This window comes from Anomaloglossus baeobatrachus, chromosome 9 (genome assembly GCF_048569485.1).
Source record: "Anomaloglossus baeobatrachus isolate aAnoBae1 chromosome 9, aAnoBae1.hap1, whole genome shotgun sequence".
NCBI classification, from domain to species: Eukaryota; Metazoa; Chordata; class Amphibia; order Anura; family Aromobatidae; genus Anomaloglossus; species Anomaloglossus baeobatrachus.
The window spans coordinates 218,336,394-218,362,604 of NC_134361.1; the positions used below are offsets into that span (position 1 = coordinate 218,336,394).

The following is a 26,211-nucleotide window of genomic DNA, read 5'->3' on the forward strand; positions in this document are numbered from 1 at the left end:
CTGGTGGCCTAGGGTAGTGGACAGCTCATATATACTTCTCTAGGAGTGGTGGTCTAGGTAGTGGAGGGTTAATATGTATTTACATGGTCTTCTAAAGTAGTGGTTGCCTAATATTTCTTCCCCTGGTGGTCTAGGGTAGTGATGGGTTAACCTTTATTTTTTTGGGAGTGGTGGTCTAGGTAGTGAAGGGTTAATATGTTTTTTCCCTAATATTCTAACATAGTGGTTGGTAATATATTGTTCCCTGGTGGTCTAGGGTAGTGGAGGACTCCTTCTCTGGGAGTGATGGTCTAGATATTGAAGGGTTAATATGTATTTACCTGGTCTTCTAAAGTAGTGGTGGCCTAATATTTCGTTCCCTGGTGGTCTAGGGTAGTGGAAGGCTAACATTTGCTTCTGTGGGAGTGGTGGTCTAGGTAGTGGAGGGATAATATGTATTTCCCTGGTGTTCTAAGGAAATAACCCCCAATATCCGGTTCCCTGGTGGTCTAGGGTAGTGGAGGACTCCTTCTCTGGGAGTGGTGGTCTAGATATTGAAGGGTTAATATGTATTTACCTGGTCTTCTAAAGTAGTGGTGGCCCAATATTTCGTTCCCTGGTGGTCTAGGTTGGTGGAGGGCTAATATTTACTGCTCTGGGAGGGTTAATATGCTTTTACCTGGTGTTGTAGCACATTGGGTACCTAATATTTCATTCCCTGGTGGCCTAGGGTAGTGGAGGACTCATTTATACTTCTCTGGGAGTGGTGGTTCAGGTAGTGGAGGGTTAATATGTTTTCCACTGTTATTCTAGCATAGTGGTTGGTAATATTTTGTTCCCTGGTGGCCTAGGGTAGTGGACAGCTCATATATACTTCTCTAGGAGTGGTGGTCTAGGTAGTGGAGGGTTAATATGTATTTACATGGTCTTCTAAAGTAGTGGTTGCCTAATATTTCTTCCCCTGGTGGTCTAGGGTAGTGATGGGTTAACCTTTATTTTTTTGGGAGTGGTGGTCTAGGTAGTGAAGGGTTAATATGTTTTTTCCCTAATATTCTAACATAGTGGTTGGTAATATATTGTTCCCTGGTGGTCTAGGGTAGTGGAGGACTCCTTCTCTGGGAGTGGTGGTCTAGATATTGAAGGGTTAATATGTATTTACCTGGTCTTCTAAAGTAGTGGTGGCCTAATATTTCGTTCCCTGGTGGTCTAGGGTAGTGGAAGGCTAACATTTGCTTCTGTGGGAGTGGTGGTCTAGGTAGTGGAGGGATAATATGTATTTCCCTGGTGTTCTAAGGAAATAACCCCCAATATCCGGTTCCCTGGTGGTCTAGGGTAGTGGAGGACTCCTTCTCTGGGAGTGGTGGTCTAGATATTGAAGGGTTAATATGTATTTACCTGGTCTTCTAAAGTAGTGGTGGCCCAATATTTCGTTCCCTGGTGGTCTAGGGTAGTGGAAGGCTAACATTTGCTTCTGTGGGAGTGGTGGTCTAGGTAGTGGAGGGATAATATGTATTTCCCTGGTGTTCTAAGGAAATAACCCCCAATATCCGGTTCCCTGGTGGTCTAGGGTAGTGGAGGGACGGTATGTATTACCTGATGTTCTAAAGTAGTGGTTGCCTAATATTTCATCCCCTGGTGGCCTAGGGTAGAGAAGGGCTAACCTTTATTTTTTTGGGAGTGGTGGTCTAGGTAGTGGAGGGTTAATATGTTTTCCCCTGATATTCTAACATAGTGGTTGGTAATATATTGTTCCCTGGTGGTCTAGGGTAGTGGAGGGCTAATATTTACTACTCTAGCAGTGGTGGTCTAGGTAGTGGAGGGATAAAATGTACTTCCTGCTCTTGTAAAGTACTGGTTGGCTAATATTTTGTTCCCTGGTGGTCTAGAGAAATGGAATGTAAATACCGTTTTATCCCCCTCTACTGTAGTCCACAAGAGAATTATTAGTTCCCTGGTAGTCTAGAGTAATACTGAATGTCCTGGTGATTTAGGCATTTTGGTGTTATTTCCCTCATACTCTAGGGCAAAGGTCTCAAACACGCGGCCCGCGGGCCACATGTTGCTTGTTGCGGCCTTCAGGCACATGCACCCCTTGACGATTGTGGACGATGCTGGGGTCACACCCGCCACTGCTCACGGCTTTTTCCGATGCACGTTTTACCGGCGCTGTGCTGAGTAAAGCGCTCTCTGCCCTATTCCAATGGCATCCGCTGGCCAATCAGAGGCAAGCAGATGATGCGTATGATGTCACCTGCTTGCATCTGATTGGCCGGGGACCAGGATTGGACATTACTACAAGAGGACCTTAGTAAAAGGGGACATCGATGGGCACAGTACTACATGATGGGGACAAGGACGGGGCACATTACTACATGATGGGGCACATTACTACATGATTGGGGCAAGGATGGGGCACATTACTAGAGGATGGGGAGAAAGATGGGGCACATTAGTAAAAGGGAACAAGGTTGAGCATATTACTACACGAGGGGGCACATTACTACAGGATGGGGACAAGGATGGGGCACATTAGTTGAAGGGGACAAGGCTGGGACACAGGATCAGCACATTACTACAGAATGGGGACAAGGAAAGAGCACATTTGTAAAAGGGGACAAAGATGGGCATATTACTACAGGAGGGGGACCAGGATGGGGCACATTAGTAAAAGAGGACAAAATTGGGCACGTTACTACACGAGGGGGCACATTACTACAGGATGGGCACATTACTACATGATGGGGACAAGGATGAGGCACATTACTACAGGATGGGGAGAAGGATGGGGCACATTAGTAAAAGGGGACAAGGTTGAGCATATTACTACACGAGGGGGCATATTACTACAGGATGGGGACAAGGATGGGCATATTACTACAGGATGGGGACAAGGCTGGGGCACATTAGGTGAAGGGGACAAGGCTGGGGCAAGTTACTACAGGATGGGCACATTACTACATGATGGGGACAAGGATGGGGCAGATTACTACAGGATGGGGAGAAAGATGGGGCACATTAGTAAAAGGGGACAAGGTTGAGCATATTACTACACGAGGGGGCATATTACTACAGGATGGGGACAAGGATGGGCATATTACTACAGGATGGGGACAAGGATGGGGCACATTAGGTGAAGGGGACAAGGCTGGGGCAAGTTACTACAGGATGGGCACATTACTACATGATGGGGACAAGGATGGGGCACAATATTACATGATGGGGACAAGGATGGGGCAGATTACTACAGGATGGGGACAAAGATGGGGCACATTAGTAAAAGGGGACAAGGTTGAGCATATTACTACACGAGGGGGCACATTACTACAGGATGGGGACAAGGATGGGCATATTACTACAGGATGGGGACAAGGCTGGGGCACGTTACTACAGGATGGGCACATTACTACAGGATGGGGACAAGGATGGGGCACATTAGTTGAAGGGGACAAGGCTAGGGCACGTTACTACAGGATAGGCACATTACTACAAAATGGGGACAAGGCTGGGGCACGTTACTACAGGATGGGCACATTACTACAGGATGGGGACAAGGATGGGGCACATTAGTTGAAGGGGACAAGGCTGGGGCACGTTACTACAGGATAGGCACATTACTACAAAATGGGGACAAGGCTAGGGCACGTTACTACAGGATAGGCACATTACTACAAAATGGGGACAAGGCTGGGGCACGTTACTACAGGATGGGGACAAGGATGGGGCACATTAGTAAAAGGGGACAAAGTTGGGCACATTACAACAGGATTGTCACATTACTACAGGATGGGGACAGGGAAGTTGCACATTTGTAAAAGGGGACAAGAATGGGCACATTACTACAGGACATTTTACCCTGGTGGTCTAGTGAAATACCCTTTGCTCTGTGGTGTAGCGTACTTAATTCGCAGGTGGTCTAGGGGAGTTTGAGTGTTCATATTTAACTCCCTCATACTCTAGGGTAATACTCCTTTTCTTGGTGCTAGAGGAGAATGGAGGACTTACTACTTTTTCCTTGGGGGTCTGGGGTGCGGAGTGGTTGCCATTTAATTTTCCAGTGGTCTAAAGTAGAATAAGGCTGAATATTCTCTAGCATGCTGGGGTCATATCCCCATCCTCCCTGGAAGGGAGGAGGTTAAAACCTGCAAATGGCAATATTGTATCCCTGGTGGTCTAGGGTAGAATTGTATATGAAGCTCTGGCGGTGCGGAGTGTAAGTTGTCGTACACGGCAAAGTGGGGATTCATTAGTGGCTGCTGTGGCCTCCGTCTCTTCATTTTCTGCGCTGAGCCATTCTGCACAATGGTCATTAGATCAATGTAATTATTTTTTCCAGATAATGAAATCCTTTCTGTGCGGTGGCGCGGGGCGAGTGCCCTCTCTTATAACACGCGCTGATTACAGAGAAGGAGGAGATCCCACTCGCCGGCAATATTCACCTATGTGCGCTCGGACGTGCGTCTGGAAGCAGTTGTAATATTTGTACTTTTTCCTACAAATTCCACATTCATAAGAACCTGGAAGAAAAGAAAGAAGGAGGAAGATGAGTCATGTGACCTGGCTAAAAGAGCATTCTGTGAGGCGACGCGCCGGAGACGTTAATATTCCGCGGCACAGAAAGGCAACTAATCACGTGAACCCGACAGTCAGCAGGAAGCCACCGATGGGATTCTAAGTGGCCACATTCACCATCAATGGCGGACACTGGCATTCAACATCTTTATGCCGCCACGTAACCCGAACTTTAAGGGGACTATCACCAGTCCAGTGCTAACAGGACGGGTGCACAATACACACCCCAGCCCATAAGGCCTCTTTAATGGCTGCATCCGCGGTACTTTTGATGCCGAACAATATGGCGGCACTATCTGCTCACCTGGAGAAGATGTGCTGATTCTTGGTGGGATGCTGCGTGGACGGCTGCCGCCGCTCCAGGACACTTCTCTGCTGATCGGGGCTGTGGGTCGCTCTGGGGAGTCCGCACCTGCCGGGAACATCCCCAAAAAAATCAACACGATTGTCAATCCCCTTCCCCCACTCATAAGTCCAACACTGGCCCCACCATGGGTGCGACGAGGACTCCCTAGCTTTGCCTGAGGCTCCTCCCCATCTCATAAATCCAACACTGGCACCGCCATGGGGGGGCGACAAGGACCCCCTAGCTTTTCCTGAGGCTCATCCCCAGACAAATAGATCCAACACTGGCGCTGCTATAGGGGGCGACAAGGACCCCCTAACTTTGCCCGAGGCTCATCCCTTGATCATAGATCCAACAATGGTGCAACTATGGGGGGCAACAAGAACCCCATAACTTTGCCTGAGGCTCACCCCCTCTCATAAATCCAACATTGGCACTGCTATGGGGGGTGACAAGGACCCCCTATCGTTACTTGAGGCTCATCCCCAGCTCATAAATTCAACACTGGCACCACCATGGGGGTGACAAGGACCCCTAACTGTGCCTGAGGCTCATCTCCCGCTCATGAATCCAACACTGGCACCGCTATGGGGGGTGACATGGACCCCCCTAACATCGCCTGCGGCTCACCCTCTTCACTCACCAATATTCTGCTGGTTGCGGTTGTCTCCGATCACCACGCAGATCTCGGCAGGGGCCTTCTCGGCGCCATCGTCCATCTCCTTCTTGGCAGAGCTGTTGGCATTCTCTTTCCACAGCTCGGGCTGGGGAACTTCTTCAGGTTTTTCTATTTTCACCGTCACATCTTTCGCACTCATTGTCCACACTCTTTGGGATGGATGAAGTAAGGGTCTCCGCTCTCCCCCTGGACCGCACGCTCCCTGGGAAAACACAGCGGTGGTCTACCATCAATCATAAAAAGTAGGGAGAATACATGGCGGTTTTCTTCCAGAACTTCGCTTCCCCTGTCTATAGGGTTACTCTGGTTCTCCAGCTCCGTTATATAGAAATGAATGGGGGTGAACTGCAATACCACACACAACCTGAAGACAAGGGTGGCGCTAAGATTTGACGGAAGCAGCCATGTTTTCTAATCATAGACATCTGCCCTATAACAGAGAACCTGCCCCACTCGAGACGCAAATCCACAGCACGATAGAAGACATCCGATCCCAGCGGGCGGGAAAAAGGGATTATTCTGTATGGAGGGCTATGTGGGGCCCATTATTCTGTATGGAGGGCTATGTGGGGCCATTATTCTGTATGGAGGACTATGTGGAGCCCATTATTCTGTATGGAGGACTATGTGGAGCCCATTATTCTGTATGGAGGGATATGTGGGGCCCATTATTCTGTATGGAGGGATATGTGGAGCCCATTATTCTGTATGGAGGACTATGTGGGGCCCATTATTCTGTATGGAGGGCTATGTGGGGTCCATTATTCTGTATGGAGGACTATGTGGAGCCCATTATTCTGTATGGAGGGCTATGTGGGGTCCATTATTCTGTATGGAGGGCTATGTGGGGCACATTATTCTGTATGGAGGACTATGTGGGGTCCATTATTCTGTATGGGGGGCTATGTGGGGCCCATTATTCTGTATGGAGGGATATGTGGGGCCCATTATTCTGTATGGAAGGCTATGTGGGGCCCATTATTCTGTATGGAGGGATATGTGGGGCCCATTATTCTGTATGGAAGGCTATGTGGAGCCCATTATTCTGTATGGAGGGATATGTGGGGCCCATTATTCTGTATGGAAGACTATGTGGAGCCCATTATTCTGTATGGAGGGCTATGTGGGGCCCATTATTCTGTATGGAGGGATATGTGGAGCCCATTATTCTGTATGGAGGACTATGTGGAGCCCATTATTCTGTATGGAGGGATATGTGGGGCCCATTATTCTGTATGGAGGACTATGTGGAGCCCATTATTCTGTATGGAGGACTATGTGGGGCCCATTATTCTGTATGGAGGGCTATGTGGGGTCCATTATTCTGTATGGAGGACTATGTGGAGCCCATTATTCTGTATGGAGGGCTATGTGGGGTCCATTATTCTGTATGGAGGGCTATGTGGGGCACATTATTCTGTATGGAGGACTATGTGGAGCCCATTATTCTGTATGGAGGGATATGTGGGGCCCATTATTCTGTATGGAGGACTATGTGGAGCCCATTATTCTGTATGGAGGACTATGTGGGGCCCATTATTCTGTATGGAGGGCTATGTGGGGTCATTATTCTGTATGGAGGACTATGTGGGGTGCATTATTCTGTATGGAGGGTTATGTAGGGCCCATTATTCTGTATGGAGGGCTATGTGGGGCCATTATTCTGTATGGAGGACTATGTGGGGTGCATTATTCTGTATGGAGGGTTATGTGGGGCCCATTATTCTATATGGAGGGCTATGTGGGGTCCATTATTCTGTATGGAGGGCTATGTGGGGCCATTATTCTGTATGGAGGACTATGTGGGGTGCATTATTCTGTATGGAGGGTTATGTGGGGCCCATTATTCTGTATGGAGGGCTATGTGGAGCACATTATTCTGTATGGAGGGCTATGTGGGGCCCATTATTCTGTATGGAGGGCTATGTGGAGCCCATTATTCTGTATGGAGGGCTATGTGGAGCCCATTATTCTGTATGGAGGGCTATGTGGGGCCATTATTCTGTATGGAGGGCTATGTGGAGCCCATTATTCTGTATGGAGGGCTATGTGGGGCCCATTATTCTGTATGGAGGGCTATGTGGAGCCCATTATTCTGTATGGAGGGCTATGTGGGGCCATTATTCTGTATGGAGGGCTATGTGGGGCCATTATTCTGTATGGAGGGCTATGTGGGGCCCATTATTCTGTATGGAGGGCTATGTGGGGCCATTATTCTGTATGGAGGGCTATGTGGGGCCATTATTCTGTATGGAGGACTATGTGGAGCCCATTATTTGTATGGAGGGCTATGTGGGGCCATTATTCTGTATGGAGGGATATGTGGGGCCATTATTCTGTATGGAGGGCTATGTGGGGTCCATTATTGTGTATGGAGGGCTATGTGGGGCCATTCTGTATGGAGGGCTATGTGGGGCCCATTATTCTGTATGGAGGGCTATGTGGGGCCATTCTGTATGGAGGGCTATGTGGGGCCCATTATTCTGTATGGAGGGCTATGTGGGGCCCATAATTCTGTATGGAGGGCTATGTGGGGCCCATTATTCTGTATGGAGGGCTATGTGGGGCCCATTATATTGTATGGAGGGCTATGTGGGGCCCATTATTCTGTATGGAGGGCTATGTGGGGCCCATTATTCTGTATGGAGGGATATGTGGGGCCATTATTCTGCATGGAGGGCTATGTGGAGCCCATTATTCTGTATGGAGGGCTATGTGGGGTCCATTATTCTGTATGGAGGGCTATGTGGGGCCCATTATTCTGTATGGAGGACTATGTGGGGCCCATTATTCTGTATGGAGGGCTATGTGGGGTCCATTATTCTGTATGGAGGGCTATGTGGGGCCCATTATTCTGTATGGAGGGCTATGTGGGGACATTATTCTGTATGGAGGGCTATGTGGGGCACATTATTCTGTATGGAGGGCTATGTGGGGCTCATTATTCTGTATGGAGGGCTATGTGGGGCCTATTATTCTGTATGGAGGACTATGTGGTGCCCATTATTCTGTATGGAGGGCTATGTGGGCCCATTATTCTGTATGGAGGGCTATGTGGGGCCATTATTCTGTATGGAGGACTATGTGTGGCCCATTATTCTGTATGGAGGGCTATGTGGAGCCCATTATTCTGTATGGAGGACTATGTAGGGCCCATTATTCTGTATGGAGGGCTATGTGGCGCCCATTATTCTGTATGGAGGACTATGTGGGGCCATTATTCTGTATGGAGGGTTATGTGGGGTCCATTATTCTGTATGGAGGACTATGTGGGGCCCATTATTCTGTATGGAGGGCTATGTGGGGCCCCTTTATTCTGTATGGAGGACTATGTGGTGCACATTATTCTGTATGGAGGACTATGTGGGGCCATTATTCTGTATGGAGGGTTATGTGGGGTCCATTATTCTGTATGGAGGACTATGTGGGGCCATTATTCTGTATGGAGGGTTATGTGGTGCACATTATTCTGTATGGAGGACTATGTGGGGTCCATTATTCTGTAAGGAGGGCTATGTGGGGCTCATTATTCTGTATGGAGGGCTATGTGGGGCCCATTATTCTGTATGGAGGACTATGTGGGGTCCATTATTCTGTAAGGAGGGCTATGTGGGGCTCATTATTCTGTATGGAGGGCTATGTGGGGCCCATTATTCTGTATGGAGGGCTATGTGGGGCCCATTATTCTGTATGGAGGGCTATGTGGGGCCCATTATTCTGTATGGAGGGCTATGTGGGGCCATTATTCTGTATGGAGGGCTATGTGGAGCCCATTATTCTGTATGGAGGGCTATGTGGGGCCCATTATTCTGTATGGAGGGATATGTGGGGCTCATTATTCTGTATGGAGGGCTATGTGGGGCCCATTATTCTGTATGGAGGACTATGTGGGGCCATTATTCTGTATGGAGGGCTATGTGGGGCCATTATTCTGTATGGAGGACTATGTGTGGCCCATTATTCTGTATGGAGGGCTATGTGGAGCAAATTATTCTGTATGGAGGACTATGTGGGGCCCATTATTCTGTATGGAGGGCTATGTGGCGCCCATTATTCTGTATGGAGGACTATGTGGGGCCATTATTCTGTATGGAGGGCTATGTGGGGTCCATTATTCTGTATGGAGGGTTATGTGGTGCACATTATTCTGTATGGAGGACTATGTGGGCCCCATTATTCTGTATGGAGGGCTATGTGGGGACATTATTCTGTATGGAGGACTATGTGGGGTCCATTATTCTGTATGGAGGGCTATGTGGGGTCCATTATTCTGTATGGAGGGCTATGTGGGGCCATTATTCTGTATGGAGGGCTATGTGGGGCACATTATTCTGTATGGAGGACTAAGTGGGGCACATTATACTGTATGGAGGGCTATGTGGGGTCCATTATTCTGTATGGAGGACTATGTGGAGCCCATTATTCTGTATGGAGGACTATGTGGGGTCCATTATTCTGTATGGAGGGCTATGTGGGGCACATTATTCTGTATGGAGGGCTATGTGGGGCTCATTATTCTGTATGGAGGGCTATGTGGGGCCCATTATTCTGTATGGAGGACTATGTGGGGCCATTATTCTGTATGGAGGGCTATGTGGGGCCATTATTCTGTATGGAGGACTATGTGGGGCCCATTATTCTGTATGGAGGACTATGTGGGGCCATTATTCTGTATGGAGGACTATGTGGGGCCCATTATTCTGTATGGAGGACTATGTGGGGCCCATTATTCTGTATGGAGGACTATGTGGGGCCATTATTCTGTATGGAGGGCTATGTGGGGCCATTATTCTGTATGGAGGACTATGTGGGGCCATTATTCTGTATGGAGGACTATGTGTGGCCCATTATTCTGTATGGAGGGCTATGTGGAGCCCATTATTCTGTATGGAGGACTATGTGGGGCCCATTATTCTGTATGGAGGGCTATGTGGCGCCCATTATTCTGTATGGAGGACTATGTGGGGCCATTATTCTGTATGGAGGGCTATGTGGGGTCCATTATTCTGTATGGAGGGTTATGTGGTGCACATTATTCTGTATGGAGGACTATGTGGGGTCCATTATTCTGTATGGAGGGCTATGTGGGGCCCATTATTCTGTATGGAGGGCTATGTGGGGCCATTATTCTGTATGGAGGGCTATGTGGGGCACATTATTCTGTATGGAGGACTAAGTGGGGCACATTATACTGTATGGAGGGCTATGTGGGGTCCATTATTCTGTATGGAGGACTATGTGGAGCCCATTATACTGTATGGAGGGCTATGTGGGGCACATTATTCTGTATGGAGGGCTATGTGGGGCCCATTATTCTGTATGGAGGGCTATGTGGGGACATTATTCTGTATGGAGGACTATGTGGGGTCCATTATTCTGTATGGAGGGCTATGTGGGGCCCATTATTCTGTATGGAGGGCTATGTGGGGCCCATTATTCTGTATGGAGGGCTATGTGGGGCCATTATTCTGTATGGAGGGCTATGTGGGGCACATTATTCTGTATGGAGGACTAAGTGGGGCACATTATACTGTATGGAGGGCTATGTGGGGTCCATTATTCTGTATGGAGGACTATGTGGAGCCCATTATTCTGTATGGAGGACTATGTGGGGTCCATTATTCTGTATGGAGGGCTATGTGGGGCACATTATTCTGTATGGAGGGCTATGTGGGGCTCATTATTCTGTATGGAGGGCTATGTGGGGCCCATTATTCTGTATGGAGGACTATGTGGGGCCATTATTCTGTATGGAGGGCTATGTGGGGCCATTATTCTGTATGGAGGACTATGTGTGGCCCATTATTCTGTATGGAGGGCTATGTGGAGCCCATTATTCTGTATGGAGGACTATGTGGGGCCCATTATTCTGTATGGAGGGCTATGTGGCGCCCATTATTCTGTATGGAGGACTATGTGGGGCCATTATTCTGTATGGAGGGCTATGTGGGGTCCATTATTCTGTATGGAGGGTTATGTGGTGCACATTATTCTGTATGGAGGACTATGTGGGGTCCATTATTCTGTATGGAGGGCTATGTGGGGCCCATTATTCTGTATGGAGGGCTATGTGGGGCCATTATTCTGTATGGAGGGCTATGTGGGGCACATTATTCTGTATGGAGGACTAAGTGGGGCACATTATACTGTATGGAGGGCTATGTGGGGTCCATTATTCTGTATGGAGGACTATGTGGAGCCCATTATTCTGTATGGAGGGCTATGTGGGGCCATTACTCTGTATGGAGGGCTATGTGGGCACATTATTCTGTATGGAGGGCTATGTGGGGCACATTATTCTGTATGGAGGGATATGTGGGGCCCATTAATCTGTATGGAGGGCTATGTGGGGCCCATTATTGTGTATGGAGAGCTATGTGGAGCCCATTATTCTGTATGGAGGGCTATGTGGGGTACATTATTCTGTATGGAGGACTATGCGGGGCCCACTATTCTGTATGGAGGGCTATGTGGGGCCATTATTCTGTATGGAGGGCTATGTGGGGACATTATTCTGTATGGAGGGCTATGTGGGGTCCATTATTCTGTATGGCGTGCTATGTGGGGACATTATTCTGTATGGAGGACTATGTGGGGTCCATTATTCTGTATGGAGGGCTATGTGGGGCCATTATTCTGTATGGAGGGCTATGTGGGGCCATTATTCTGTATGGAGGGCTATATGGGGCCATTATTCTGTATGGAGGACTATGTGGGGCCCATTATTCTGTATGGAGGGACATGTGGGGCCATTATTCTATATGGAGGGCTATGTGGGGCCCATTATTCTGTATGGAGGGACATGTGGGGCCATTATTCTATATGGAGAGCTATGTGGGGCCATTATTCTATATGGAGGGCTATGTGGAGACCATTATTCTGTATGGAGGGATATGTGGGGCCATTATTCTATATGGAGGGCTATGTGGGGCCCATTATTCTGTATGGAGGGCTATGTGGGGCCCATTATTCTGTATAGAGGGCAATGTGGGGTCCATTAATCTGTATGGAGGGCTATGTGGGCACATTATTCTGTATGGAGGGCTATGTGAGGCCCATTATTCTGTATGGAGGGATATGTGGGGCCCATTATTCTGTATGGAGGGATATGTGGGGCCATTATTCTGTATGGAGGGCTATGTGGGGCACATTATTCTGTATGGAAGGCTATGTGGGGCCCATTATTCTGTATGGAGGGCTATGTGGGGTCCATTATTCTATATGGAGGGCTAGGTGGGGCCCATTATTCTGTATGGAGGGCTATGTGGGGTCCATTATTCTGTATGGAGGGCTATGTGGGGCCCATTATTCTGTATGGAGGGCTATGTGGGGCCATTATTCTGTATGGAGGGCTATGTGGGGTCCATTATTCTGTATGGATGGCTATATGGGGCCCATTATTCTGTATAGAGGGCTATGTGGGGCCCATTATTCTGTATGGAGGACTATGTGGGGCCATTATTCTGTATGGAGGACTACGTGGGCTTATTATTCTGTATGGAGGGCTATGTGGAGCCCATTATTCTGTATGGAGGGCTATGTGGGGCCATTATTCTGTATGGAGGGCTATGTGGGCCCATTATTCTGTATGGAGGGCTATGTGGAGCCCATTATTCTGTATGGAGGGCTATGTGGGGCCATTATTCTGTATGGAGGGCTATGTGGGGACATTATTCTGTATGGAGGACTATGTGGGGCCCATTATTCTGTATGGAGGGCTATGTGGGGCCATTATTCTGTATGGAGGGCTATGTGGGGCCATTATTCTGTATGGAGGGCTATGTGGGGCCATTATTCTATATGAAAGGCTATGTGGGGCCCATTATTCTGTATGGAGGGCTATGTGGGGCCATTATTCTGTATGGAGGGCTATGTGGGGCCCATTATTCTGTATGGAGGGATATGTGGGGCCATTATTCTATATGGAGGGCTATGTGGGGCCCATTATTCTGTATGGAGGGATATGTAGGGCCCATTATTCTGTATGGAGGGCTATGTGGGGCCCATTATTCTGTATAGAGGGCTATGTGGGGTCCATTATTCTGTATGGAGGGCTATGTGGGGCCATTATTCTATATGGAGGGCTATGTGGGGCCCATTATTCTGTATGGAGGGATATGTGGGGCCATTATTCTATATGGAGGGCTATGTGGGGCCCATTATTCTGTATGGAGGGATATGTGGGGCCATTATTCTGTATGGAGGGCTATGTGGGGCCCATTATTCTGTATGGAGGGCTATGTGGGGCCCATTATTTTGTATGGAGGGATATGTGGATCCCATTATTCTGTATGGAGGGCTATGTGGGGCCCATTAATCTGTATGGAAGGCTATGTGGGGCCATTATTCTATATGGAGGGCTATGTGGGGCCCATTATTCTGTATGGAGGGATATGTGGGGCCATTATTCTGTATGGAGGGCTATATGGGGCCCATTATTCTGTATGGAGGGCTATGTGGGGCCCATTATTCTGTATGGAGGGATATGTGGGGCCATTATTCTGTATGGAGGGCTATATGGGGCCCATTATTCTGTATGGAGGGCTATGTGGGGCCATTATTCTGTATGGAGGGCTATGTGGGGCCCATTATTCTGTATGGAGGGCTATATGGGGCCCATTATTCTGTATGGAGGGCTATGTGGGGCCCATTATTCTGTATGGAGGGCTATGTGGGGCCCATTATTCTGTATGGAGGGCTATGTGGGGCCCATTATTCTGTATGGAGGACTATGTGGGGCCCATTATTCTGTATGGAGGGCTATGTGGGGCCCATTATTCTGTATGGAGGGCTATATGGGGCCAATTATTCTGTATGGAGGACTATGTGGGGCCAATTATTCTGTATGGAGGACTATGTGGGGCCCATTATTCTGTATGGAGGGCTATATGGGGCCCATTATTCTGTATGGAGGGCTATGTGGGGCTCATTATTCTGTATGAAGGGTTATGTGGGGCCCATTAATCTGTATGGAAGGCTATGTGGGGCTATTATTCTATATGGAGGGCTATGTGGGGCCCATTGTTCTGTATGGAAGGCTATGTGGGCCCATTATTCTATATGGAGGGCTATGTGGGGCCATTATTCTGTATGGAGGGCTATATGGGGCCCATTATTCTGTATGGAGGACTATGTGGGGCCCATTATTCTGTATGGAGGGCTATGTGGGGCCCATTATTCTGTATGGAGGGCTTTGTGAGCCCATTATTCTGCATGGAGGGCTATGTGGGGCCCATTATTCTGTATGGAAGGCTATGTGGGGCCATTATTCTATATGGAGGACTATGTGGGCCCATTATTCTGTATGGAGGGCTATGTGGGGCCCATTATTCTGTATGGAGGGCTATGTGGGGCCCATTATTCTGTATGGAGGGCTATGTGGGGCCCATTATTCTGTATGGAGGGCTATGTGGGGCCCATTATTCTGTATGGAAGGCTATGTGGGGCCATTATTCTATATGGAGGGCTATGTGGGGCCCATTATTCTGTATGGAGGGCTATGTGGGGCCCATTATTCTGTATGGAGGGCTATGTGGGGCCCATTATTCTGTATGGAGGACTATGTGGGGCCCATTATTCTGTATGGAGGGCTATGTGGGGCCCATTATTCTGTATGGAGGGCTATATGGGGCCAATTATTCTGTATGGAGGACTATGTGGGGCCAATTATTCTGTATGGAGGACTATGTGGGGCCCATTATTCTGTATGGAGGGCTATATGGGGCCCATTATTCTGTATGGAGGGCTATGTGGGGCTCATTATTCTGTATGAAGGGTTATGTGGGGCCCATTAATCTGTATGGAAGGCTATGTGGGGCTATTATTCTATATGGAGGGCTATGTGGGGCCCATTGTTCTGTATGGAAGGCTATGTGGGCCCATTATTCTATATGGAGGGCTATGTGGGGCCATTATTCTGTATGGAGGGCTATATGGGGCCCATTATTCTGTATGGAGGGCTATGTGGGGCCCATTATTCTGTATGGAGGGCTATGTGGGGCCCATTATTCTGTATGGAGGGCTATGTGGGGCCCATTATTCTGTATGGAAGGCTATGTGGGGCCATTATTCTATATGGAGGACTATGTGGGGCCATTATTCTGTATAGAGGGCTATGTGGGGCCATTATTCTGTATAGAGGGCTATGTGGGGCCCATTATTCTGTATGGAGGGCTATGTGGGGCCATTATTCTGTATAGAGGGCTATGTGGGGCCCATTATTCTGTATGGAGGGATATGTGGGGCCATTATTCTGTATAGAGGGCTATGTGGGGCCCATTATTCTGTATGGAAGGCTATGTGGGGCCATTATTCTATATGGAGGACTATGTGGGGCCATTATTCTGTATAGAGGGCTATGTGGGGCCATTATTCTGTATAGAGGGCTATGTGGGGCCCATTATTCTGTATGGAGGGCTATGTGGGGCCATTATTCTGTATAGAGGGCTATGTGGGGCCCATTATTCTGTATGGAAGGCTATGTGGGGCCATTATTCTATATGGAGGACTATGTGGGGCCATTATTCTGTATAGAGGGCTATGTGGGGCCCATTATTCTGTATGGAAGGCTATGTGGGGCCATTATTCTATATGGAGGACTATGTGGGGCCATTATTCTGTATAGAGGGCTATGTGGGGCCATTATTCTGTATAGAGGGCTATGTGGGGCCCATTATTCTGTATGGAGGGCTATGTGGGGCCATTATTCTGTATAGAGGGCTATGTGGGGCCCATTATTCTGTATGGAGGGATATGTGGGGCCATTATTCTGTATGGAGGGCTATGTGGGGCCCCTTTATTCTGTATGGAGGATTATGTGGGGCCCATTATTCTGTATGGAGGGCTATGTGGGGCCCCTTTATTCTGTATGGAGGGCTATGTGGGGCCCATTATTCTGTATGGAGGGCTATGTGGGGCCCCTTTATTCTGTATGGGGGGCTATGTGGGGCCCATTATTCTGTATGGAGGGCTATGTGGGGCCCATTATTCTGTATGGAGGGCTATGTGGAGCCCATTATTGTGTATGGAGGGCTATGTGGGGTCCATTATTCTGTATGGAGGGCTATGTGGGGCCCATAATTCTGTTTGGAGGGATATGTAGGGCCCATTATTCTGTATGGAGGGCTATGTGGGGCCCATTATTCTGTATGGAGGGCTATATGGGGCCATTATTCTGTATAGAGGGCTATGTGGGGTCCATTATTCTGTATGGAGGGCTATGTGGGGCCATTATTCTATATGGAGGGCTATGTGAGGCCCATTATTCTGTATGGAGGGATATGTGGGGCCCATTATTCTGTATGGAGGGCTATGTGGGGCCATTATTCTGTATGGAGGGCTATGTGGGGTCTATTATTCTATATGGAGGGCTATGTGGGGCCATTATTCTATATGGAGGGCTATGTGGGGTCCATTATTCTGTATGGATGGCTATATGGGGCCCATTATTCTGAATGGAGGACTATGTGGGGCCCATTATTCTGTATGGAAGGCTATGTGGGGCCCATTATTCTGTATGGAGGGCTATGTACGGCCATTATTCTATATGAAAGGCTATGTGGGACCCATTATTCTGTATGGAGGGCTATGTGGGGCCCATTATTCTGTATGGAGGGCTATGTGGGGCCATTATTCTGTATGGAGGGATATGTGGGGCCCATTATTCTGTATGGAGGCATATGTGGGGACATTATTCTGTATGGAGGACTATGTGGGGCCCATTATTCTGTATGGAGGGCTATGTGGGGCCATTATTCTGTATGGAGGGCTATGTGGGGCACATTATTCTGTATGGAGGGCTATGTGGGGCCATTATTCTGTATGGAGGCCTATGTGGGGCCATTATTCTGTATGGAGGCCTATGTGGGGCCATTATTCTATATGAAAGGCTATGTGGGGCCCATTATTCTGTATGGAGGGCTATGTGGGGCCATTATTCTGTATGGAGGGCTATGTGGGGCCCATTATTCTGTATGGAGGGATATGTGGGGCCCATTATTCTGTATGGACGGATATGTGGGGCCATTATTCTATATGGAGGGCTATGTGGGGCCCATTATTCTGTATGGAGGGATATGTGGGGCCATTATTCTGTATGGAGGGCTATGTGGGGCCCATTATTCTGTATAGAGGGCTATGTGGGGTCCATTATTCTGTATGGAGGGCTATGTGGGGCCATTATTCTATATGGAGGGCTATGTGGGGCCCATTATTCTGTATGGAGGGATATGTGGGGCCATTATTCTGTATGGAGGGCTATGTGGGGCCCATTATTCTGTATGGAGGGATATGTGGGGCCATTATTCTATATGGAGGGCTATGTGGGGCCCATTATTCTGTATGGAGGGATATGTGGGGCCATTATTCTGTATGGAGGACTATGTGGGGCCCATTATTCTGTATAGAGGGCTATGTGGGGTCCATTATTCTGTATGGAGGGCTATGTGGGGCCATTATTCTATATGGAGGGCTATGTGGGGCCCATTATTCTGTATGGAGGGATATGTGGGGCCATTATTCTGTATGGAGGGCTATGTGGGGTCCATTATTCCGTATGGAGGGCTGTGTGGGGCCCATTATTCTGTATGGAGGGCTATGTGGGGCCCATTATTCTGTATGGAGGGCTATGTGGGGCCCATTATTCTGTATGGAGGCATATGTGGGGCCATTATTCTGTATGGAGGGCTATATGGGGCCCATTATTCTGTATGGAGGGCTATGTGGGGCCATTATTTTGTATGGAGGACTATGAGGGGCCCATTATTCCGTATGGAGGGCTATGTGGGGCCCATTATTCTGTATGGAGGACTATGAGGGGTCCATTATTCTGTATGGAGTGCTATGTGGGGCCCATTATTCTGTATGGAGGGCTATGTAGGGCCCATTATTCTGTATGGAGGGCTATGTGGGGCCCCTTTATTCTGTATGGAGGGCTATATGGGGCCCATTATTCTGTATGGAGGACTATGTGGGGCCATTATTCTATATGGAGGGCTATGTGGGGCCCATTATTCTGTATGGAGGGATATGTAGGGCCCATTATTCTGTATGGAGGGCTATGTGGGGCCCATTATTCTGTATAGAGGGCTATGTGGGGTCCATTATTCTGTATGGAGGGCTATGTGGGGCCATTATTCTATATGGAGGGCTATGTGGGGCCCATTATTCTGTATGGAGGGATATGTGGGGCCATTATTCTATATGGAGGGCTATGTGGGGCCCATTATTCTGTATGGAGGGATATGTGGGGCCATTATTCTGTATGGAGGGCTATGTGGGGCCCATTATTCTGTATGGAGGGCTATGTGGGGTCCATTATTCTGTATGGAGGACTATGTGGAGCCCATTATTCTGTATGGAGGGCTATGTGGGGCCATTATTCTGTATGGAGGGCTATGTGGGGCCCATTATTTTGTATGGAGGGATATGTGGATCCCATTATTCTGTATGGAGGGCTATGTGGGGCCCATTAATCTGTATGGAAGGCTATGTGGGGCCATTATTCTATATGGAGGGCTATGTGGGGCCCATTATTCTGTATGGAGGGATATGTGGGGCCATTATTCTGTATGGAGGGCTATATGGGGCCCATTATTCTGTATGGAGGGCTATGTGGGGCCCATTATTCTGTATGGAGGGATATGTGGGGCCATTATTCTGTATGGAGGGCTATATGGGGCCCATTATTCTGTATGGAGGGCTATGTGGGGCCATTATTCTGTATGGAGGGCTATGTGGGGCCCATTATTCTGTATGGAGGGCTATATGGGGCCCATTATTCTGTATGGAGGGCTATGTGGGGCCCATTATTCTGTATGGAGGGCTATGTGGGGCCCATTATTCTGTATGGAGGGCTATGTGGGGCCCATTATTCTGTATGGAGGACTATGTGGGGCCCATTATTCTGTATGGAGGGCTATGTGGGGCCCATTATTCTGTATGGAGGGCTATATGGGGCCAATTATTCTGTATGGAGGACTATGTGGGGCCAATTATTCTGTATGGAGGACTATGTGGGGCCCATTATTCTGTATGGAGGGCTATATGGGGCCCATTATTCTGTATGGAGGGCTATGTGGGGCTCATTATTCTGTATGAAGGGTTATGTGGGGCCCATTAATCTGTATGGAAGGCTATGTGGGGCTATTATTCTATATGGAGGGCTATGTGGGGCCCATTGTTCTGTATGGAAGGCTATGTGGGCCCATTATTCTATATGGAGGGCTATGTGGGGCCATTATTCTGTATGGAGGGCTATATGGGGCCCATTATTCTGTATGGAGGACTATGTGGGGCCCATTATTCTGTATGGAGGGCTATGTGGGGCCCATTATTCTGTATGGAGGGCTTTGTGAGCCCATTATTCTGCATGGAGGGCTATGTGGGGCCCATTATTCTGTATGGAAGGCTATGTGGGGCCATTATTCTATATGGAGGACTATGTGGGCCCATTATTCTGTATGGAGGGCTATGTGGGGCCCATTATTCTGTATGGAGGGCTATGTGGGGCCCATTATTCTGTATGGAGGGCTATGTGGGGCCCATTATTCTGTATGGAGGGCTATGTGGGGCCCATTATTCTGTATGGAAGGCTATGTGGGGCCATTATTCTATATGGAGGGCTATGTGGGGCCCATTATTCTGTATGGAGGGCTATGTGGGGCCCATTATTCTGTATGGAGGGCTATGTGGGGCCCATTATTCTGTATGGAGGACTACGTGGGGCCCATTATTCTGTATGGAGGGCTATGTGGGGCCCATTATTCTGTATGGAGGGCTATATGGGGCCAATTATTCTGTATGGAGGACTATGTGGGGCCAATTATTCTGTATGGAGGACTATGTGGGGCCCATTATTCTGTATGGAGGGCTATATGGGGCCCATTATTCTGTATGGAGGGCTATGTGGGGCCCATTATTCTGTATGAAGGGTTATGTGGGGCCCATTAATCTGTATGGAAGGCTATGTGGGGCTATTATTCTATATGGAGGGCTATGTGGGGCCCATTGTTCTGTATGGAAGGCTATGTGGGCCCATTATTCTATATGGAGGGCTATGTGGGGCCATTATTCTGTATGGAGGGCTATATGGGGCCCATTATTCTGTATGGAGGGCTATGTGGGGCCCATTATTCTGTATGGAGGGCTATGTGGGGCCCATTATTCTGTATGGAGGGCTATGTGGGGCCCATTATTCTGTATGGAAGGCTATGTGGGGCCATTATTCTATATGGAGGACTATGTGGGGCCATTATTCTGTATAGAGGGCTATGTGGGGCCATTATTCTGTATAGAGGGCTATGTGGGGCCCATTATTCTGTATGGAGGGCTATGTGGGGCCATTATTCTGTATAGAGGGCTATGTGGGGCCCATTATTCTGTATGGAGGGATATGTGGGGCCATTATTCTGTATAGAGGGCTATGTGGGGCCCATTATTCTGTATGGAAGGCTATGTGGGGCCATTATTCTATATGGAGGACTATGTGGGGCCATTATTCTGTATAGAGGGCTATGTGGGGCCATTATTCTGTATAGAGGGCTATGTGGGGCCCATTATTCTGTATGGAGGGCTATGTGGGGCCATTATTCTGTATAGAGGGCTATGTGGGGCCCATTATTCTGTATGGAGGGCTATGTGGGGCCATTATTCTGTATAGAGGGCTATGTGGGGCCCATTATTCTGTATGGAGGGATATGTGGGGCCATTATTCTGTATGGAGGGCTATGTGGGGCCCCTTTATTCTGTATGGAGGATTATGTGGGGCCCATTATTCTGTATGGAGGGCTATGTGGGGCCCCTTTATTCTGTATGGAGGATTATGTGGGGCCCATTATTCTGTATGGAGGGCTATGTGGAGCCCATTATTGTGTATGGAGGGCTATGTGGGGTCCATTATTCTGTATGGAGGGCTATGTGGGGCCCATAATTCTGTTTGGAGGGATATGTAGGGCCCATTATTCTGTATGGAGGGCTATGTGGGGCCCATTATTCTGTATGGAGGGCTATATGGGGCCATTATTCTGTATAGAGGGCTATGTGGGGTCCATTATTCTGTATGGAGGGCTATGTGGGGCCATTATTCTATATGGAGGGCTATGTGAGGCCCATTATTCTGTATGGAGGGATATGTGGGGCCCATTATTCTGTATGGAGGGCTATGTGGGGCCATTATTCTGTATGGAGGGCTATGTGGGGTCTATTATTCTATATGGAGGGCTATGTGGGGCCATTATTCTATATGGAGGGCTATGTGGGGTCCATTATTCTGTATGGATGGCTATATGGGGCCCATTCTTCTGAATGGAGGACTATGTGGGGCCCATTATTCTGTATGGAAGGCTATGTGGGGCCCATTATTCTGTATGGAGGGCTATGTACGGCCATTATTCTATATGAAAGGCTATGTGGGACCCATTATTCTGTATGGAGGGCTATGTGGGGCCCATTATTCTGTATGGCGGGCTATGTGGGGCCATTATTCTGTATGGAGGGATATGTGGGGCCCATTATTCTGTATGGAGGCATATGTGGGGACATTATTCTGTATGGAGGACTATGTGGGGCCCATTATTCTGTATGGAGGGCTATGTGGGGCCATTATTCTGTATGGAGGGCTATGTGGGGCACATTATTCTGTATGGAGGGCTATGTGGGGCCATTATTCTGTATGGAGGCCTATGTGGGGCCATTATTCTGTATGGAGGGCTATGTGGGGCCATTATTCTATATGAAAGGCTATGTGGGGCCCATTATTCTGTATGGAGGGCTATGTGGGGCCATTATTCTGTATGGAGGGCTATGTGGGGCCCATTATTCTGTATGGAGGGATATGTGGGGCCCATTATTCTGTATGGACGGATATGTGGGGCCATTATTCTGTATGGAGGGCTATGTGGGGCCCATTATTCTGTATGGAGGGATATGTGGGGCCATTATTCTGTATGGAGGGCTATGTGGGGCCCATTATTCTGTATAGAGGGCTATGTGGGGTCCATTATTCTGTATGGAGGGCTATGTGGGGCCATTATTCTATATGGAGGGCTATGTGGGGCCCATTATTCTGTATGGAGGGATATGTGGGGCCATTATTCTGTATGGAGGGCTATGTGGGGCCCATTATTCTGTATGGAGGGATATGTGGGCCCATTATTCTATATGGAGGGCTATGTGGGGCCCATTATTCTGTATGGAGGGATATGTGGGGCCATTATTCTGTATGGAGGACTATGTGGGGCCCATTATTCTGTATAGAGGGCTATGTGGGGTCCATTATTCTGTATGGAGGGCTATGTGGGGCCATTATTCTATATGGAGGGCTATGTGGGGCCCATTATTCTGTATGGAGGGATATGTGGGGCCATTATTCTGTATGGAGGGCTATGTGGGGTCCATTATTCCGTATGGAGGGCTGTGTGGGGCCCATTATTCTGTATGGAGGGCTATGTGGGGCCCATTATTCTGTATGGAGGGCTATGTGGGGCCCATTATTCTGTATGGAGGCATATGTGGGGCCATTATTCTGTATGGAGGGCTATATGGGGCCCATTATTCTGTATGGAGGGCTATGTGGGGCCATTATTTTGTATGGAGGACTATGAGGGGCCCATTATTCCGTATGGAGGGCTATGTAGGGCCCATTATTCTGTATGGAGTGCTATGTGGGGCCCATTATTCTGTATGGAGGGCTATGTAGGGCCCATTATTCTGTATGGAGGGCTATGTGGGGCCCCTTTATTCTGTATGGAGGGCTATATGGGGCCCATTATTCTGTATGGAGGACTATGTGGGGCCCATTATTCTGTATGGAGGGCTATGTGGGGCCCCTTTATTCTGTATGGAGGGCTATATGGGGCCCATTATTCTGTATGGAGGACTATGTGGGGCCATTATTCTGTATGGAGGACTATGTGGGGCTCATTATTCTGTATGGAGGACTATGTGGGGCCCATTATTCTGTATGGAGGACTATGTGGGGCCCATTATTCTGTATGGAGGACTATGTGGGGTCCATTATTCTGTATGGAGGGCTATGTGGGGCCCATTATTCTGTATGGAGGGCTATGTGGGGCACATTATTCTGTATGGAGGGATATGTGGGGCCCATTATTCTGTATGGAGGGCTATGTGGGGCCCCTTTATTCTGTATGGAGGGCTATATGGGGTCCATTATTCCGTATGGAGGGCTGTGTGGGGCCCATTATTCTGTATGGAGGGCTATGTGGGGCCCATTATTCTGTATGGAGGGCTATGTGGGGCCCATTATTCTGTATGGAGGCATATGTGGGGCCATTATTCTGTATGGAGGGCTATATGGGGCCCATTATTCTGTATGGAGGGCTATGTGGGGCCATTATTTTGTATGGAGGACTATGAGGGGCCCATTATTCCGTATGGAGGGCTATGTGGGGCCCATTATTCTGTATGGAGGACTATGAGGGGTCCATTATTCTGTATGGAGTGCTATGTGGGGCCCATTATTCTGTATGGAGGGCTATGTGGGGCCCATTATTCTGTATGGAGGGCTATGTGGGGCCCATTATTCTGTATGGAGGGCTATGTGGGGCCCCTTTATTCTGTATGGAGAACTATGTGGGGCCCATTATTCTGTATGGAGGACTATGTGGGGCCCATTATTCTGTATGGAGGGCTATGTGGGGCCCCTTTATTCTGTATGGAGGGCTATATGGGGCCCATTATTCTGTATGGAGGGCTATGTGGGGCCCAGTATTCTGTATGGAGGGCTATGTGGGGCACATTATTCTGTATGGAGGGATATGTGGGGTCCATTATTCTGTATGGAGGACTATGTGGGGCCCTATATTCTGTATGGAGGGCTATGTGGGGCCCATTATTCTGTATGGAGGGCTATGTGGGGCCCATTATTCTGTATGGAGGACTATGTGGGGTCCATTATTCTGTATGGAGGGCTATGTGGGCCCCATTATTCTGTATGGAGGGCTATGTGGGGCCCATTATTCTGTATGGAGGGCTATGTGGGGCCCATTATTCTGTATGGAGGGCTATGTGGGTCCCATTATTCTGTATGGAGGGCTATGTGGGGCCCATTATTCTGTATGGAGGACTATGTGGAGCCCATTATTCTGTACGGAGGACTATGTGGGGCCCATTATTCTGTACGGAGGACTATGTGGGGCCCATTATTCTGTATGGAGGGCTATGTGGGACCCATTATTCTGTATGGAGGGCTATGTGGGACCCATTATTCTGTATGGAGGGCTATGTGGGGCCATTATTCTGTATGGAGGGATATGTGGGGCCATTATTCTGTATGGGGGGCTATGTGGGGCCCATTATTATGTATGGAGGACTATGTGGGGCACATTATACTGTATGGAGGGCTATGTGGGGACATTCTATATGGAGGGCTATGTGGGGCCCATTATTCTGTATGGAGGGCTATGTGGGGTCCATTCTATATGGGGGGCTATGTGGGGCCCATTATTATGTATGGAGGACTATGTGGGGCCCATTATTCTGTATGGAGGGCTATGTAGGGTCCATTCTATATGGAGGGCTATGTGGGGCCCATTATTCTGTATGGAGGGCTATGTGGGGCTCATTATTATGAATGGAGGGCTATGTGGGGCCCATTATTCTGTATGGAGGGCTATGTGGGGCCCATTATTCTGTATGGAGGGCTATGTGGGGCCCATTATTTTGTATGGAGGGCTATGTGGGGCTCATTATTCTGTATGGAGGACTATGTGGGGCCCATTCTGTATGGAGGACTATGTGGGGTCCATTATTCTGTATGGAGGGCTATGTGGGGCCCATTATTCTGTATGGAGGACTATGTGGCGCCCATTATTCTGTATGGAGGGCTATGTGGGGCCCATTATTCTGTATGGAAGGCTATGTGGGGCCATTATTCTATATGGAGGGCTATGTGGGGCCCATTATTCTGTATGGAGGGCTATGTGGGCCCATTATTCTGTATGGAGGACTATGTGGGGCCCATTATTCTGTATGGAGGACTATGTGGGGCCCATTATTCTGTATGGAGGACTATGTGGGGCCCATTATTCTGTATGGAGGGCTATGTGGGGCCCATTATTCTGTATGTAGGGCTATGTGGGGCCCATTATTCTGTATGGAGGGCTATGTGGGGCCCATTATTCTGTATAGAGGGCTATGTGGGTCCAATTATTCTGTATGGAGGGATATGTGGGGCCCATTATTCTGTATGGAAGGCTATGTGGGGTCCATTATTCTGTATGGAGGGCTATGTGGGGCCCATTATTCTGTATGGAGGGCTATGTGGGGCCCATTATTCTGTATGGAGGACTATGTGGGGTCCATTATTCTGTATGGAGGACTATGTGGGGTCCATTATTCTGTATGGAGGGCTATGTGGGGCACATTATTCCGTATGGAGGACTATGTGGGCCCATTATTCCGTATGGAGGGCTATGTGGGGTCCATTATTCTGTATGGAGGACTATGAGGGGTCCATTATTCCGTATGGAGGGCTATGTGGGGCCCATTATTCTGTATGGAGGGCTATGAGGGGTCCATTATTCTGTATGGAGGACTATGTGGGCCCATTATTCCGTATGGAGGGCTATGTGGGGTCCATTATTCTATATGGAGGACTATGAGGTGTCCATTATTCTGT

The 26,211-nt window shown here is 48.5% G+C and overlaps 1 protein-coding gene across 6 annotated transcripts in view; it reads right to left on the bottom strand.

Moving 5' to 3' along the window:
* Nucleotides 1–26,211, bottom strand: part of ZNF618 (zinc finger protein 618) — a 118,053-nt gene that overhangs the window by 37,688 nt on the left and 54,154 nt on the right. For all 6 annotated transcript variants that reach the window (XM_075324527.1, XM_075324531.1, XM_075324528.1 and 3 more), the window contains exons 2-4: nt 5,538–5,775; nt 4,853–4,960; nt 4,416–4,493 (exon numbers count right to left, since the gene is read on the bottom strand). In XM_075324527.1, the coding sequence (XP_075180642.1) occupies nt 4,416–4,493; nt 4,853–4,960; nt 5,538–5,712 (361 nt within the window). In that variant the 5' untranslated portion in view covers nt 5,713–5,775. The remainder of the gene's footprint in view (nt 1–4,415; nt 4,494–4,852; nt 4,961–5,537; nt 5,776–26,211) is intronic.